At 42.7% G+C, this 15,868-nt stretch overlaps 1 protein-coding gene across 2 annotated transcripts in view; it reads right to left on the bottom strand.

Moving 5' to 3' along the window:
• LOC310660737 (macrophage mannose receptor 1-like) overlaps positions 1–9,399 on the bottom strand; it is a 47,465-nt gene extending 38,066 nt beyond the window's left edge. Inside the window, exons 1-10 of one of the 2 annotated variants that reach the window (XR_014503625.1) lie at positions 9,231–9,390; positions 8,445–8,846; positions 7,842–8,015; positions 6,782–6,946; positions 6,336–6,449; positions 5,377–5,520; positions 4,061–4,243; positions 2,483–2,640; positions 818–931; positions 471–586 (exon numbers count right to left, since the gene is read on the bottom strand). Coding sequence is in view for 1 of the 2 variants with exons in the window: in XM_083405707.1 (XP_083261833.1) it covers positions 471–586; positions 818–931; positions 2,483–2,640; positions 4,061–4,243; positions 5,377–5,520; positions 6,336–6,449; positions 6,782–6,946; positions 7,842–8,015; positions 8,445–8,846; positions 9,231–9,291 (1,631 nt within the window). In the remaining variant the exon portion in view is untranslated. Of the gene's footprint in view, positions 1–470; positions 587–817; positions 932–2,482; positions 2,641–4,060; positions 4,244–5,376; positions 5,521–6,335; positions 6,450–6,781; positions 6,947–7,841; positions 8,016–8,444; positions 8,847–9,230 lie in introns of both variants that reach the window. The other variant, XM_083405707.1, reaches the window with a different exon arrangement.
• Positions 9,400–15,868: the final 6,469 nt, after the last annotated feature.

Below are 15,868 nucleotides of genomic sequence, written 5' to 3'. Positions count from 1 at the left end.
ACATTAAACATTTAAAAAACTTCCCTACACAGGATTGCCTTCAGACAACTTAGAGGGTCAGATAACTCCATACCCTCCAACATTTCTCCATTGGCAATAGGGACATCCTAAGGAAAAGTGGGACATTCCAGGATTAAATCAGAAACCGGGATGGCTTCTATAAATTAGGGACGTCCCTGGAAAATAGTAACATTTGGAGGGTGTGGGTGATCTAATCACAAATCACAATAGAAGTCGATTTGTGGTGACCCTAGCCAGGTCCAAAAGGTCCAAAAGAGGTCTCTGCTCCAAAAGAGGTTTCTGTATCCTGCGGATCTTTGGCCAATCACAAGGCAGCACCTGCAGGTTTCAAACTGAGCATGCTCAAGCCTCAGCTTACCTTACTTCTTGATTCCCATGACATAAATGTTACTTTGCATGTTACTTTGCATCAACCAACATCAGGATGGGGGGGGGGCGGAGAATAATACCTGTTCTCCACAGAAGTCAGAGATCCTTTGTTTGTCTCACAGAATGCCTGTGCTTCTGAAAATGTTGCAGATGTTTGTCCAATTAAGTAGCAATAGGATCCATGCCTTTTCCAGCCCTGTCAAAATATTCAAAAAGTCAATAGACACACATTATTGCCATATTAAGTTCAGGGCACCTAACTTACATGGAAAGACCTGGAAAGCTGTCTGTGGACAAACACCGATTCTCTCGGCCTGAAAGCAAGATGAGCGCCACACCTCATAGTTGCCTTTGACTGGACTTAACCTTCCAGGGGTCCTTTACCTTTTTTCTTTTTTCTACCTTACACAGTTTACTTTAGACTTACTTTCTGGCAATCTGGATTGGCAGTTTCAGCTTCTTCAGAAAGAAATGCCAATGGTTCTCTTTTGCAGATGTAACCAAGTTCCTCTTCACAATAATTATCTGCCCAGTAGCCCCTCTGGAGACAGAAAAGTGAAGAAATATAAATCTCAATGAAGAAGGACCCACTGCCTTAAATGTTTTCATTTTTTATGTTTGAAGTATTTTTGGTCAATGCAAAACTCTTTATTGTTGTGCATGCTAGAAAACTGCATTTTGCATTCACATGAAATCTATAGTCTAAACCAATGAAGTACAATTACCAAGAAAAAATAATGAGAAGTTGTTAATGACAGAGAAACAGGAGTTTGTAGCATTTGAAAATACATTTCTATCCTGAGAACTTAAGGCTAATGTGGTCTAATCCACACTTATGAAAAATTTTAAAAGTAAAAAATTCAGGACTGCATTCATTTCTTCTATTAAAAAATATTTATCTAGGCAATCCAAATTCTGCTATAAGACCAGCTGAATCCCACTCTCTTTATATGCTGTCTTTAACTTTGCAAAATGTATTCTGCAATTTATTTTTTACTAATTGCATAATTCATTTTGGGGTTTTTCTGGTTATGGTTAAGAACATCAGAAATGCAGGGGATTGAAGCATTGCCACCCAAAATAGGATGCTTTTCAACTTTTTTGGCTTCCGAAATTTCAACACACAATTTTCACCCAAGCACTGGTACCAAAGCTATGAAATCGCTTTTTAAAAATGTGAGATTATCAAGACAAATTGTGCCTCTAGCACCATGCTACATGCTATTTTTCTGTTCTCACAGAATTCTAACATACACTCTCCAGAAAAGCAGTTGGCATGTTGGGGCAGTGTTGCAGAGCCACTCTCCTGACCCCAGTGCTACCGCTTACCTGGACAATGCAAAGGTAGCACAGGATAGTTGCAAGTTGGGGCTGTGCGGACATACCAGTGGAAGTGCAAGATAGATCCTCAATATTTTATTAGTCCAGTCTTTCACACAAAAATGAATCCAATGGAAATATCTGTCATGGATAGGCTGGATGCTGAGGAGTGGTGGGAGGCACTGGCCGGGGAAGCTCCAAGGGAAGAAGGCTCAGAGCCAGGGAATTGGTTGTGGGGCAACAATGCATGGTCAAAGGAAGAAGAGGGAGCAGAACAGGAGGAAGAGATGTCAGAAGCTGAAGAGGCAACAGGCTTTAGTGAACAGGAAGACGCTGGGGCAGAGGGCAGTCTAGACTCAGAGGCAGGAGAAAAGAGAGGGCAGAAGACAGAGATGAGGTAGCCTGCTGAAGAATCCAGGGAGCCTCCCTCCTCCTTCTGTCACCAGCTCCCCTCTCCTCTGGTCTCCTAGAACACAGAGAGAAATGAAGAGGGAGGAGCAACGAGAAACACGACAATGGAGTCTTAGGCTGCCAGGGAAGGAACCAGGAGGGGAGCCTTAGAAATGCAATGGGAATGCAAGGAACTTCAGTCCACACTACTGGTTCATTGGGGCAAGACCTATTGGGAAGGGTTGCTGTGACCACTAGGACTGAGCAGTTTTGTTTCTTTGAATCAAAGTGAACTTCACTGACATCGGGTGCTTTATTGTTTCATTGCTGACGTACGCCTGACTCCAGCTCCTGACAATATTAGAGGTTCCATATTTTTTACCTCTCCATTCATGATGACACAGTCGCTTTGCACACCATTGATTTGTGTGGGTTTTCCTTTTTGCCACTTGGTGAATCTCACTGTAGAACCATCGCTCCATTCGTAATACATCGGAATCTTCTGGTCATTTAGTCCAATCCATAGAAGATCCGTTGGCTCTAAAAACACAAATGTATCTTATTTGTTTGCTTCCAGATTTTATTTTCGAATGTGTTGAACAGGATCCTACCACACACAGCTTTGTGGTGTATAAGTGCGGCAGAAGAAAGTATTCACCACTCCTTTCCAATTACACATGTTTGAGTATAGCAAACTACACTGGTGACCATCAGTCCTGAAATGCAGCACTACAACTAGACAGCATCTAATGCCCAGCTTTCCTCCAACCTGGTACCTTCTGGTATATTTTGGACTTCAAACTCCAATCATCATTCCTGATCATTGGTTACATTGGCTGGGGTTGATGGGAGCTTTGGTTTAAAACATATAGAGGGCTGGATGAATTAATTGGGGCTGGATGAATCCCTAGCCAGAATTAAGATTGCTGGAAGAAATATCAACAACTTCAGATATGTAGATGACACAACCTTGAGGACAGAAAGTGAGGAGGAATTAAAGAACCTTTTAATGAGGGTGAAAGAGGAGAGCACAAAATATGGTCTGAAGCTCAACATCAAAAAAACTAAGACCATGGCCACTGGTCCCATCACCTCCTGGCAAATAGAAGGAGAAGAAATGGAGGCAGTGAGAGATTTTACTTTCTTGGGCTCCATGATCACTGCAGATGGTGACAGCAGCCACGAAATTAAGAGACGCCTGCTTCTTGGGAGGAAAGCGATAACAAACCTAGACAGCATCTTAAAAAGCAGAGATATCACCTTGCCAACAAAGGTCCGTATAGTAAAAGCTATGGTTTTTCCAGTAGTGATGTATGGAAGTGAGAGCTGGACCATAAAGAAGGCTGATCGCCAAAGAATTGATGCTTTTGAATTATGGTGCTGGAGGAGACTCTTGAGAGTCCCGTGGACTGCAAGAAGATCAAACCTATCCATTCTTAAGGAAATCAGCCCTGAGTGCTCACTGGAAGGACAGATCCTGAAGCTGAGGCTCCAATACTTTGGCCACCTCATGAGAAGAGAAGACTCCCTGAAAAAGACCGTGATGTTGGGAAAGATGGAGGGCACAAGGAGAAGGGGATGATAGAGGACGAGATGGTTGGACAGTGTTCTCAAAGCTACCAGCATGAGTTTGACCAAACTGCGGGAGGCAGTGGAAGACAGGAGTGCCTGGCGTGCTCTGGTCCATGGGGTCACGAAGAGTCGGACACGACTAAACGACTAAACAACAACAACAATTGGGAAAGGCTGTAGAAGCCAGTGCCATGTCTCACATTTAACTGGCTTGTGCCTTGTTGTGCTTCCAAAAGAATATCCCTCCATTGTGTTTTTCATCGGGGCAAGGTCTCAATAACATTCCATACTCACATGTGGTAGCAAAAAATGCAAACGTCTTGCTCCCACCCTCATACTCACACAAACATCAAACAACAGGAAAGCAGAACTTGCTGGATGTACTTACGGTAGCCTAGCTGTGAAATGACAAAGCTGTGTTCCATAGTGTTGTGTATACTTAATAAATCTCCACGTTCCCTTCGACAGGACAGCAATGCCCCTTTCCATGTCTTGGGGTGTCTGTTAAGGCGGTAACAATGGCCAGCATATGCAGCCCAGCCATCTGGACATTTAATAGGCTTTAAGCCATCTAAAAAGAGAATAATAATATTCAAGGCAGCATGACTTAATGGATTTAAAAAATAGGAATTATTTGCTGTTACAGTGTCATTGACTCACATCCTTAATTAAAATATACAGAATTCAGCAGAGGCAAATCAAGACATCAGTATTAACAAGACAGGGTGATCTGTTTCATCCTGCAAAGATATTATTGCCAATATGGTAATCAACATAGGGTCACTCACACTGAATTTGCGTAGTTTTGCATAGTGGAGCAAGTGGGAGAGGCAACCAGTATGAAGATCTCCTCCTCTACTGCATGAAATGGTGAAATTAAACCTGAACGCATCATTTCACTTGCGGGAGATAATGAGCCATTAGAAGCATGAGGAAACATGCCATAGGATCTATCATCTTGTTTACCCTGACATCAACTTGAGAACATATCTCCTTTCACCAATATCACAGTAGTTTACATTAAAATATAGCTTTAGCAAGGTTTCTGCAAAATATGCCTTTAGGCCATGCTTGAGATCTTTCCTGATAGATAACTTATTTTTGGCTACTAGTAAAATACCCTCAGGCATCTCAATCCAATGAAATGTTTGGCATTGCATACACTGCTACAAATAGCAAAAACCTCCATTACTAGAAATATGTTTTTGGAAATTAGTTTGGTAAATGAATAGCATTGCAGGACCGGGCATCAGACTTCCCATACTCCAACCTGTATAATAAGAGACCAATAAGACTGGGTTTTTGGTCAAAACAGGCCACAACTTTATTGAATACAGATGAAGGAGGTTTGGCTTGGGCATGGGGCAATCGAAATACTTCCGGCCTGCCTGGGAGTGATGCGTAGGTCAATCCAGACAGGGATTCCTAAGACTTACATCAAATAGGGTGTCCCCTGCAGGGACCGCCATCTGGGGGAGTGGCTATGGGCCTGCTCCCGCCTGGTCCCATGGATATGGCTACTCCCCCCGATTCCTTTAACGGGATACCCCAGTGTTTGGAGGGGCAGGCGGAGACTACAACCTCCCCTCCATCCGAAACAAAGGATTGCCCCAATGTTACAAATAGCAAAAGCCTCCATTACTAGAAATAAGTTTTTGAAATTTGGTTCGGTAAATGAATAGCATTCTTGGTTTAATCTCCTACCTGTGGGAATAAGAGAAACATCCAGTGAAGAGTTTCCTTTTTTGCAAATGTATCCAAGTTTCTGTTGACACTTTTCATTCTGCCATTTGCCATTTGTAGACTGCATTGATCCACAGATTTTTTCTGTTTCTGGGGATGGGCTGCCTTTAAGCAAGAGGGATATAAACGATCATTGTTTATGCCCTGTGCTAATTTTATTTATGATTTATTTGAAGACTCCACCTTTAGAAGATATCATCATCCGCCTTTAATAAAAACCTTTTTACACACATAGTCAAAACAATATATTTTAAAGTCAACAGCATAGCACAACAGTAAGTTAGCCACTTAACTATAGTCATTCGTAGGTTTTGTAAACCACTTTTTATTGTTCTCTACAATCAAGCATTATATAAATGTTATGAAATAAATAAATGTACATGTACAACAGTTTGAAAAGCCTTCGTTAACAATGTGAGAGACGGGTTCTGCCTAATCCCAGCAGGAATTGCATTCTGGACCACAAAGAGTTATTTTCAAATGCCACCTGGACTATTTAAAAGGAATTACTTTAAGCACTATCCACTGGGTTTTAAACCACCAATAAATCCTTGAAAGTGCTTTACAATGGTGACTGACTGTTAAATGGGGGTGGCTTTCAGTATTAATCTCATAGCCTTCACCACAAAGACCGCTACCACGTGAGAAATCCGTGGATCAGGGTATGGTTCCTGGATGAAATGGTGAGGTCCCTCCCATTGCTCCCCTAACCTGTTGCTGTATCTTCTTCCCTGAAAGGCGGGGGTTTTTGGGTAGTTTCTTCGCTGGGACAGCATGGCATGAATTTTAGCTTATTTCTATAATTTTATTGTTTATCTTTTAATAATGTTTTATGGTATTTTGTGTAAAGGCATGGACCTCACAAATCTAATAAACTTGCTCGGCTTGTAGTATTAATCTCATTGTAGATGCTCACTCACCTGGAGACCAATTTAAATATCTAAAAGGATGATTGCCAATCCACTCCCATCCATTGTCAAGATCCAAAGCGTTCAGACCAATCCAGTAGTAAGTAGATATATCATTTATTAATCCTATTTATGGAAAAGAAAAATTGGTTGAATTGCATTTTGTTGCTGGGGGGGGGGGTGTATATTTACAATGTGGGGATGGGGTGGGGTGAAACAAAAAACCCATTCTAACATTACCAGGGTTCCCAGCTTTCCTTCCTGTGCCAAGAAGAAATTAATCAGATGAATGCTTTCAGCCAGCATGCTGGATCTAAATTAAATCGCCTTGTACTGTGTGGGAGGATACTTCAGTATTATGCCATGTAATGTCTGCTTACAGTTTACACAGCATTTCTTAACTAGCAGAAATCAAATGATACCAATCACTTCTTCGGGCATGCCTTGTTATGTCCTACCTGTCAGGTACGCTTGTTCCTGTAGATCTGTGATAGTCAGTAATTCTGCATTCTGTTGCTGACAACTTTTTCTTGCTTGGTACCATGTTAGAACTGAGAGGTAATTGATCTGGTAGAGATCCCCTGTCCATTGGTTTCTGGTCCAGAATAATTCATCACGGTCATCTGTAAACGTGAGTGTCAAATCATCAAATTATCAGTGATGAAGCTAAATCTTCTAGTGATGGATATTTGAATATTTATTAATCTCGATGCCACTTTTCAGAAGAATACCCAAAATAGTATGCAGAAATAGAGGTGCTTATGTGATCATGGGGAGAACCACTGGCATTGCCCCTTAATCCTACAAGTGTTCCTGCATTTTGTGTTGATATTCAGCATCTAAGGAAGAAACCCACACATATACATACACATATAAGTAACCGGGAATCCCATATGCAATCAGCGTTTTAGATCCAAGGCTAGTTTTTGTGAATTGGCTTTCTCCCTATAGAGTCAGTGAATGGATGAATGGCGAGCCCAGCCTCATAGGCTTAAACGTCAGTGTGTAAGCACATCCTGAAAACTGCACACAAGCAATTTCAAAATGCACAGATGTATAGTTACAAGGAGCACAAATCCTCTGAGGCATTTCCCCTCTGCTTTGATTTCCTTGCCTCAAGGAAGGAAACTGTCATTGCATGTTTGGTACAATATCAAAATCTTTCCCTCTCTCAGATGCTCCCCAGCAAACACCTAATGTTTGGGGTGTAATCTGTCTGCTTCCTTTATTCAGTAACTCTCCACCACAGCTCCAGAACTCAATTTTGATCTGAATGGAACTACATCCTCCCAAATGAACAACTGCAGGCCTGATTCTGTTGGGGAGCCCTGACATTACGGACAATTCATTTTGCTTCGACTCACAGGGGGGAAGTGTCCCCCACCCATTTCTGCTGTAGTTGCACAATTTGGCAATGGCACCAGTTTCCCTTTTCTCTTTGTAGGAGAAATTTTCCTCTAAGCAGCAATCACATGGTGGGAAAGTAAGGCCCGAAATAAAACCTTGTTAAGTGTTTACCTTTCCTTGGACAGTATCCTCGTAAAGAGTCTCTATCCACATCTGCAGTTGTTCCACACCAAAGTTGTCCATGTTCATCATCCTCTCTTATGCACTGAGCATGCCATTTATTCCGATACTTGAATGGAAACGCACAGGGGGCTCCAAAACCATTGCCTCTTAAGGTATACAGAGCTGAAAGAAATTGGACAGATACCAGTGAGAAAACTGGATAGATACTGGTGAGAACAGCATTAGGCAAAGCGGAAATGATTAAGACAAAGTCCTCAATACAAGAGCTCCACGAATGCTCAGATATACACAGGCACTTTTTGTGTCTGTCAGTTTCCACCATCCATGGAGTTTTCAGCATCCATTCCTTTGCATGCTTGGATGAATACATGGGTGCACCTTCCACTTCAACTGAAGTGAACCAACACCTGATATCTCCAGGTAAGGTTGGGGAAAACTTGTGGCTGAAATCCAAATGCTATCCAATTTGGGTTGATTATCGACATGATTTGAAGTTATGCAAGTAGCATCATGTCTATTTTCACCCCAGATGCAACATGCTTGAACTGCATATACAAGCTGATAATCTAGAACAGATTGTCTGAATTTTACCTTCATAGCCCTTGGAACACAAGCTGTCTTTCGTTCCATAGATCTTCCAGGTACTCTTGCTGTTGGCTACTTTAGAAAGTATAAGACGACTTTTTTGGCCACTTTCGGGATTTAAAAACAAATCACCCTGTTCGAGTGCAAGGAGGCTGTCATTTCTGCATTCCCATTTCTGAAGTTCAGTCGTCTCATTACAGGGGGAGAGGGTGAGGGCAACCAGGTTTGACTTGGAAGGCACTGCCAGGCATAACTTCACTGCCATGTTCAAAATCTGGTCGTCGGAAACCCACTTGAAATGTTGCCCCTCATTATCCTCATCGCAGTTGTCCACAATGATGGAACCAGATTTCTGAGATTGTATACAAAGCTTGAGGTTTTCATTATATATCAGAAAGCTGTCACTGTCTGTAAAATTAAGAAAAACAACAGGAACATGGAGAGAATGCGTCACATACCTTCCAATATGACAACTGCTGGTAAAATGATAATACAAGGATTCAGAATAAGAGGCAATAAGATTGATGGAGAACAGAGAAATGCCTCTCATGCTAATTCTGTAGTTTATTTTAAACTATCCAACGCTGTGCCGTATTTATCAGTCACCCATAGTATTGTTGTCATGTTTAAAATGCATTTTGTTCTTTTAAACAATTATCCTTGTAGCTGAAATTTCATTGATTTAGCTTTAACAGTACAACTTTAGCTTCCACAAGATGCTTTAAAAATAAGCAGTTAAAAATGCACCTAGTGCTAAGTTCTCAATGGTGATGGAAGTGAAAAAGAGCTTACCTGATACCTGAAAAGCTGGCAGGAAGAGGAGCAAGAGATTTAGGAGCAAAAAGGAAGACATTGGCCACAACCAAATCTATCACACCGCTCCCATGGAAATAAGACAAATCAGAGTTTGCTGCCTTTCAAGAATTCCTTGATAAATGAGTCAGGCAGAATGAAAATTTCACTTCTGTTTTTGACATTAGGAAATGCACCGTGACATGGCAAACACACACACACCATGATCTTGCTGATCTGTTAATCAGCTTCCATGGAAAAGACAGAAAAAAACATGGGCTATTGAGGCCATTTCCCTTCACTTAGCCTAGTGCAAGCCCAGCAGATTGTTGGATGAACAGTTTAAAATGTCTTCAGATTTCCCACCACCTGTTTTAGGATTGCATGCTTAGCTTCATACCAAACTTATCAAACAACAAATGAAACGTCTTAGGAACCAACTGTAACTCATGTAACACTGGGGAGTGCCTCCAATGCCCTGTTAAAAAGCAAAGATGCTCCATAATTCAGGAATTTAGAATGAAAAGCTGGCATGGGAAGGTGAGGTCACAACACTCTCTTTCTCTCCATTATTCCTCCACTACAGCCTACCTCCATGTCAAATCAAATCAAAACCTGTTGGTTTTTTTGCAACGACAGACATGCATGTGAAACCCTAGGATGGGTAGGTGAGAGGAAGTCACTTACGGCGGGCAAATCTGATTTGGCCACTGTTATATACAATTCATAGGTAAGAAGTAGTTAGCCCCTTATTTCCTAGTAAATATTCTTAGGACTGCAGTTATACTAATTTAAAGTTATATTTAAGTCAAAGGAACTGTTCTCAGGAAATTTGTTTCACAACAGGATGTTAAGAAACCCGTTTCCAACTCCCCAGGAGTAAATTGCAACCAAAAAGCAAATGATATTTCCTCTGCAGCTGTATCTAAGGTGAAGTAAGTTCAAAAAAAAAGGAAGAATTTAGAGTTAAATTATTAAAAGGCACTGCAGCAAAGAAACTTAAGGGGCTGTTTCCCCCCCCCCCCTATTAAATTTATATCGGGCTGCCTGCAAGCTTAAGTCATATAGAGGAGGGAGAAAGGTTGTTTTCTGCTGCTCCAGAGAAGCGGACACGGAGCAATGGATACAAACTACAAGAAAGAAGATTCCACCTAAACATTAGGAAGAACTTCCTGACAGTAAGAGCTGTTCGACAGTGGAATTTGCTGCCAAGGAGTGTGGTGGAGTCTCCTTCTTTGGAGGTCTTTAAGCAGAGGCTTGACAACCATATGTCAGGAGTGCTCTGATGGTGTTTCCTGCTTGGCAGGGGGTTGGACTCGATGGCCCTTGTGGTCTCTTCCAACTCTATGATTCTATGATTCTAAGTATTCTTCCCTGGAAGTAAGTGCTTTTGAACTCAGTGGAGCTTCCTTCTGAGCAAATATATTTAGGATTAGGCTGCCAGAACAATTCCTCCCCCCCAAAAAAAAAATATGAAAATGGCAAAGTCAACACACGTTCAGCTTATCCATCAGCTGTGTACAAAAGCGTGGCATCATTCTTGCGACTGAAAATCTCTGCCTTATTTTCGTTATATCCTGCCTTTCCTCCATGGAATTCAAGATGGCATCCATGGTTTTCCAACTTCCAAATTCATCCTAAGAACCCCGTGAGGTGACTCACGGCCACTCCATAGCCAGGCTTCTTTGTTAGGTGGGACTGCCATATTTTTAGGTAGGACATTTTTTGTGGGTGGGTGGGGCAAATATGTTGAGCCTCGTATTGCCGTCTAAACGGAGCAGCCTGCAAGACCATTGACTGCAGGGTCTAAAATTACCAAGCTGTACTTCTGCCCTTCTCCAATCCATATAAAGAAGCTGATTGGTCTGGCAGTTGAAACTTACTTCAGCACTGGCAAATGGGTGGCATCCTGCTCTGCACACAACTCAGCAGGTTGGTTTGACCAGCTAACCGTCTTCCAAGCAGTGGGATTGGTCATGGCCTTGGGATGATTAGGCAGAGGACTGATGCCACTACCCCCAACATCTGCCATTTGAGGTGCTCCTGATATCTTCTTCACATTACCAAAAAAGCAACAACACAAAAAACTAGACTTGGAAGAAGAGGAGCTGTGTATCAAGTTGCCTTTCCCATAAGAAGAGCCCTGGTTTAGACCAAAGGTCTGTGTAGTCCAATATTCTGCTGTCGGAGCAGCCAATCTCATGCCCATGGAAGTCCACAAGCAGGAAGTCCACAAGTGCAACAGTATTGTTCCACTTGTGGTCCTCAGCAACTGCATCTGATACTGTAGGTAATATTGCCATCATGACTAGAAGACACTGACAGCCTTCTTTTCCATTGATGGCCCCCTCTGTAGCATCTAATTCATTAGGCTCTGTTTCCTCCAGGCATCATTATACTGAGTGTTGTTGTTTTTCGTCCTCACTAGGACACGAGTGGTGCTGTGGGTTAAACCACAGAGCCTAGGACTTGCCGATCAGAAGGTCGGCGGTTCGAATCCCCGCAACGGGGTGAGCTCCCGTTGCTCGGTCCCTGCTCCTGCCAACCTAGCAGTTCGAAAGCACATCAAAGTGCAAGTAGATAAATAGGTACCACTCCAACGGGAAGGTAAACGGCGTTTCCGTGCGCTGCTCTGGTTCGCCAGAAGCGGCTTAGTCATGCTGGCCACATGACCCAGAAGCTGTACGCCGGTTCCCTCGGCCAATAAAGCGAGATGAGCACCGCAACCCCAGAGTCGGCCACGACTGGACCTAATGGTCAGGGGTCCCTTTACCTTTACTAGTAGCCACCAATGTATCTTTCTGGGGCAGGGGCAAGAAACAATGCCAGGTTATGAGATTTAAAGAACCACATGTTATAGGGAGAATGAGGGGGAAATGGGGCTGCGGTTCTCTCGTGTGCATTTGAAGTAGTGCCTTGTTCCACCCTGAGTGTTAGCTGGAAAATAAGAAACAAACGCAAAACAAAATGAGACAAAAAAGTGAAGTGAAAGTAAACTGGTATTAAGAAGTTCCGTAAAAATTTTGGAACAATTATTCAAGTAACGTCTTCATTCTGGTGGCTGCTGTGATTGTCTTGGTCAGGTGACTATCAGCTAATTCAGAAGAACTAACTCAACAGATGTTGAAATGCTATGAGGGGGGGAAATGCTAGTAATTTCCAGATGTGCCATAAGGGGGGTGGGTGGGTGTATTTCGATGTAAAAATTGTCTTCAACAGGGAGTGGTTAATGCTTCACTGTGTGAGGGAAAGGTGTTTGCCATCTTAAAGGAGGTAATAGGACTGCCACTATTTTAAAAAGCCAATGCTTGACCAAATTGTCACAACTATTGCATACTTGCAAATACTCATTTTCTAAGGAAGCAACTTCAGGTGGAACAACTGGAGACATACATTCCTGGATGAGACTGTTTATTGGGATCCATTCCAGATAGGAAAAAAGGTAGTAGGGGAACACCTAGCTACTTTAAATGAATTCAAATATCCCGGAGAACATGTTCAGAGGGGAGTGAGGGGATATGGAGCACCTGTGTTGGGCAACAGTCGTCTTCTTTTTAATGCCAAAGTTCCTCTCTTGACAATATCTGGGTAATGTGAATCAAATGGAAACACACACACACACACACACACACAGAGAGAGAGAGAGAGAGAGAGAGAGAAATGAAGGTAATCTCTGCTGTGTTCCTGAAGATTTTGGAACCATTATTCAAGTGGACTTTTTTATTCCAATCCCTAGTGTCAACTGTCTTGTCAGACTATTGCCAGATAATTCAGAAAAAGACATAAATGTTATATAAACCACCCACTAGCAGTTTTTTAGAACTGTCATCAAGTGGGTTACAAAAATATATAATAAAACTACAATTCTAAACACACTTACGTTGGAGTAAGCCCCTCTCAATACATTGCATGTGTACATAAGTGGGGTCTCTGTGTGTAAATTGTGTATGGATGCCTTGCCCCCGCCCACTTTGGGCGTTGACCCCACCAACCACTGCCAGGCAGACCTCGAGAGCACAACCAACATGGCCCTCAGGGTAAATATGTTCCCCAGCAGTAATAAAACAATAAGACAAAGATAAAATCAGCAAATTTTAAAAGTCAGTACGCAATCGCATAACTAAATTATCTGTCTCGTTGTTGTTGTTGTTGTTGTTTAGTCATTTAGTCATGTCCGACTCTTCGTGACCCCATGGACCAGATCACCCCAGGCACTCCTGTCTTCCACTGCCACCCGCAGTTTGGTCAAACTCATGCTGGTAGCTTTGAGAACACTGTCCAACCATCTCGTCCTCTGTCATCCCCTTCTCCTTGTGCCCTCCATCTTCCCCAACATCAGGGTCTTTTCCAGGGAGTCTTCTCTTCTCATAAGGTGGCCAAAGTATTGGAGTCTCAGCTTCAGGATCTGTCCTTCCAGTGAGCACTCAGGGCTGATTTCCTTAAGAATGGAGAGGTTTGATCTTCTTGCAGTCCATGAGACTCTCAAGAGTCTCCTCCAGCACCATTCCTTACTTATCGTAATAATAAAACTATTTAAAAAATAAATAAAACAAATCCAATGGGGCAAGCAGCAACTTGAAGCAGCAACTTGGGTCCCACAGTAGGCTTGCTAAAATAAAGTTTTTAGAAAGTGTCTAAAAATATACATCAAGAGTACCCGCCTAATGTCAATAGTCAGGGAGTTCCAAGACATATTTGCTGCCACATTAAAAGATGGACTGCTTGTAGATGTGGAAAGAAAACTGGTCCAAAGCTGTTAAGGGGCTTTATATACCAATAGTAAAATGCTGAATAAGGCACAGTAACAAATCAGTGGCCAGAGCAGATCTTTGCAGGGTAATATTTTGCCAGAATCTTACCCATGTTAGCAATTGTGCTGCAACATTCTGTACTAAGGATAACTTCCAGACTGCTTTCAAGGGAAGACCCACAAATAGTGCATCACAGTAATCTAATTGCTTGAAGTACTGTGGCCAAGCCATCCCAACCAAGGCTGGCAATAAGTGCTTCTAGACAGCAAAGCTGCCTGGGATCTCCAGTGGCAAAGGTGGATCCAGGAACACCTCCAGATTGCATACCTGCTCCCTCAAAGTGAGTGCATCAGCTTTAGATTGTCACTTTGCAATTGATCCTGCTAAGATGAACCTGCCACCTGCAGCACACGACTTTTACGATACTTATCAGTTGAGTCTGAGGCTATCCCTATAACACTTGCTCAAACCACACAAACACACACATCCCACTGTCAGCTGCAAGTCCTCAGGCCAGTAATGAAATACAGTGGTACCTCGGGTTATATACGCTTCAGGTTACATACGCTTCAGGTTACAGACATCGCTAACCCAGAAATAGTGCTTCAGGTTAAGAACTTTGCTTCAGGGTGAGAATAGAAATTGTGCTCCGGTGGCATGGCAGCAGCAGGAGGCCCCATTAGCTAAAGTGGTGCTTCAGGTTACGAACAGTTTCAGATTAAAAACGGACCTCCGGAACAAATTAAGTACATAACCCGAGGTACCACTTTAGAACAATTGTTCTTATCTGAGGAGTACTGTACTGTATTTCTCTTTGGGTATATGAAGATCATCAAACGGGGTTTGGTTTCCCTCTAGTGGCTGAAGGCAGGAAGACCTGAGACTCAGCTATATAACATTTTGAATGTGTTCTAAAGTGCAATACAGTATACAAGTGTGATACCAGAAGGTGAATGTGAGCTATAGCAAATTCAATGCAAATTTCAAAACAATTTAAAAGAACAAGCATTTTCACAACATTTTTAACATGTGTGTAGATTCCCCTGAGTCTTCTCCTTCATTTCCCTCAACACTTGGACCAGAAGAGGCAGTGGTGAAAATGTGGAAAGAGCTAGAGAAAGAGAGCTAAAATAGGATGCTGTACACCTAAACAACAAAGAAAATGCAGTACTGTACAGACCCAAGACCCAAGAACTTTTTATTGCTAAGTACCTGGACTGGAACCTGAGTGTTGGGCTAGAGATACTCGCTAAGTATCCTGAGAACAGAGGAGAAAAGGTAACGGTAAAGGTAAAGGGACCCGTGACCATTAGGTCCAGTCATGGCCGACTCTGGGGTTGCGGCGCTCATCTTGCTTTATTGGCTGAGGGAGCCGGCGTACAGCTTCCAGGTCATGTGGCCAGCATGACTAAGCCGCTTCTGGCGAACCAGAGTAGCGCACGGAAACACCGTTTACCTTCCCACTGGAGCGGTACCTATTTATCTACTTGCACTTTGACATGCAACTTTCAAACTGCTAGGTTGGCAGGAGCAGGGACCGAGCAATGGGAGCTCACCCTGTTGCGGGGATTCGAAGCACCGATCTTCTGATCGGCAAGTCCGAGGCTCTGTGGTTTAACCCACGGCACCACCAAGAACACTGCTAATGGTAACATACCTCCTGAATGCTGCGAAATCAACCACACACCAGTGAAAGAAATTTCTCCAGCTAGTTGAAACTTTTCAAACCTCCATGCACTGAAAGAATATCCCCGTGCCATGAGAACACAGGCACTTAGGGTCCATCTGCACTATACATGTAAAGCAGTGCTATACCATTTTAAGCAGTCATGACTTCCCCCCATTTGTGAATATGCAGATACACAAATAAGCATAGCCATTTCTCCA

This window comes from Podarcis tiliguerta (genome assembly GCF_965153285.1).
Source record: "Podarcis tiliguerta genome assembly, chromosome: 12".
In the NCBI taxonomy this organism is placed as follows: Eukaryota; Metazoa; Chordata; class Lepidosauria; order Squamata; family Lacertidae; genus Podarcis; species Podarcis tiliguerta.
This window is presented reverse-complemented; position numbering and strand designations above follow the sequence as displayed.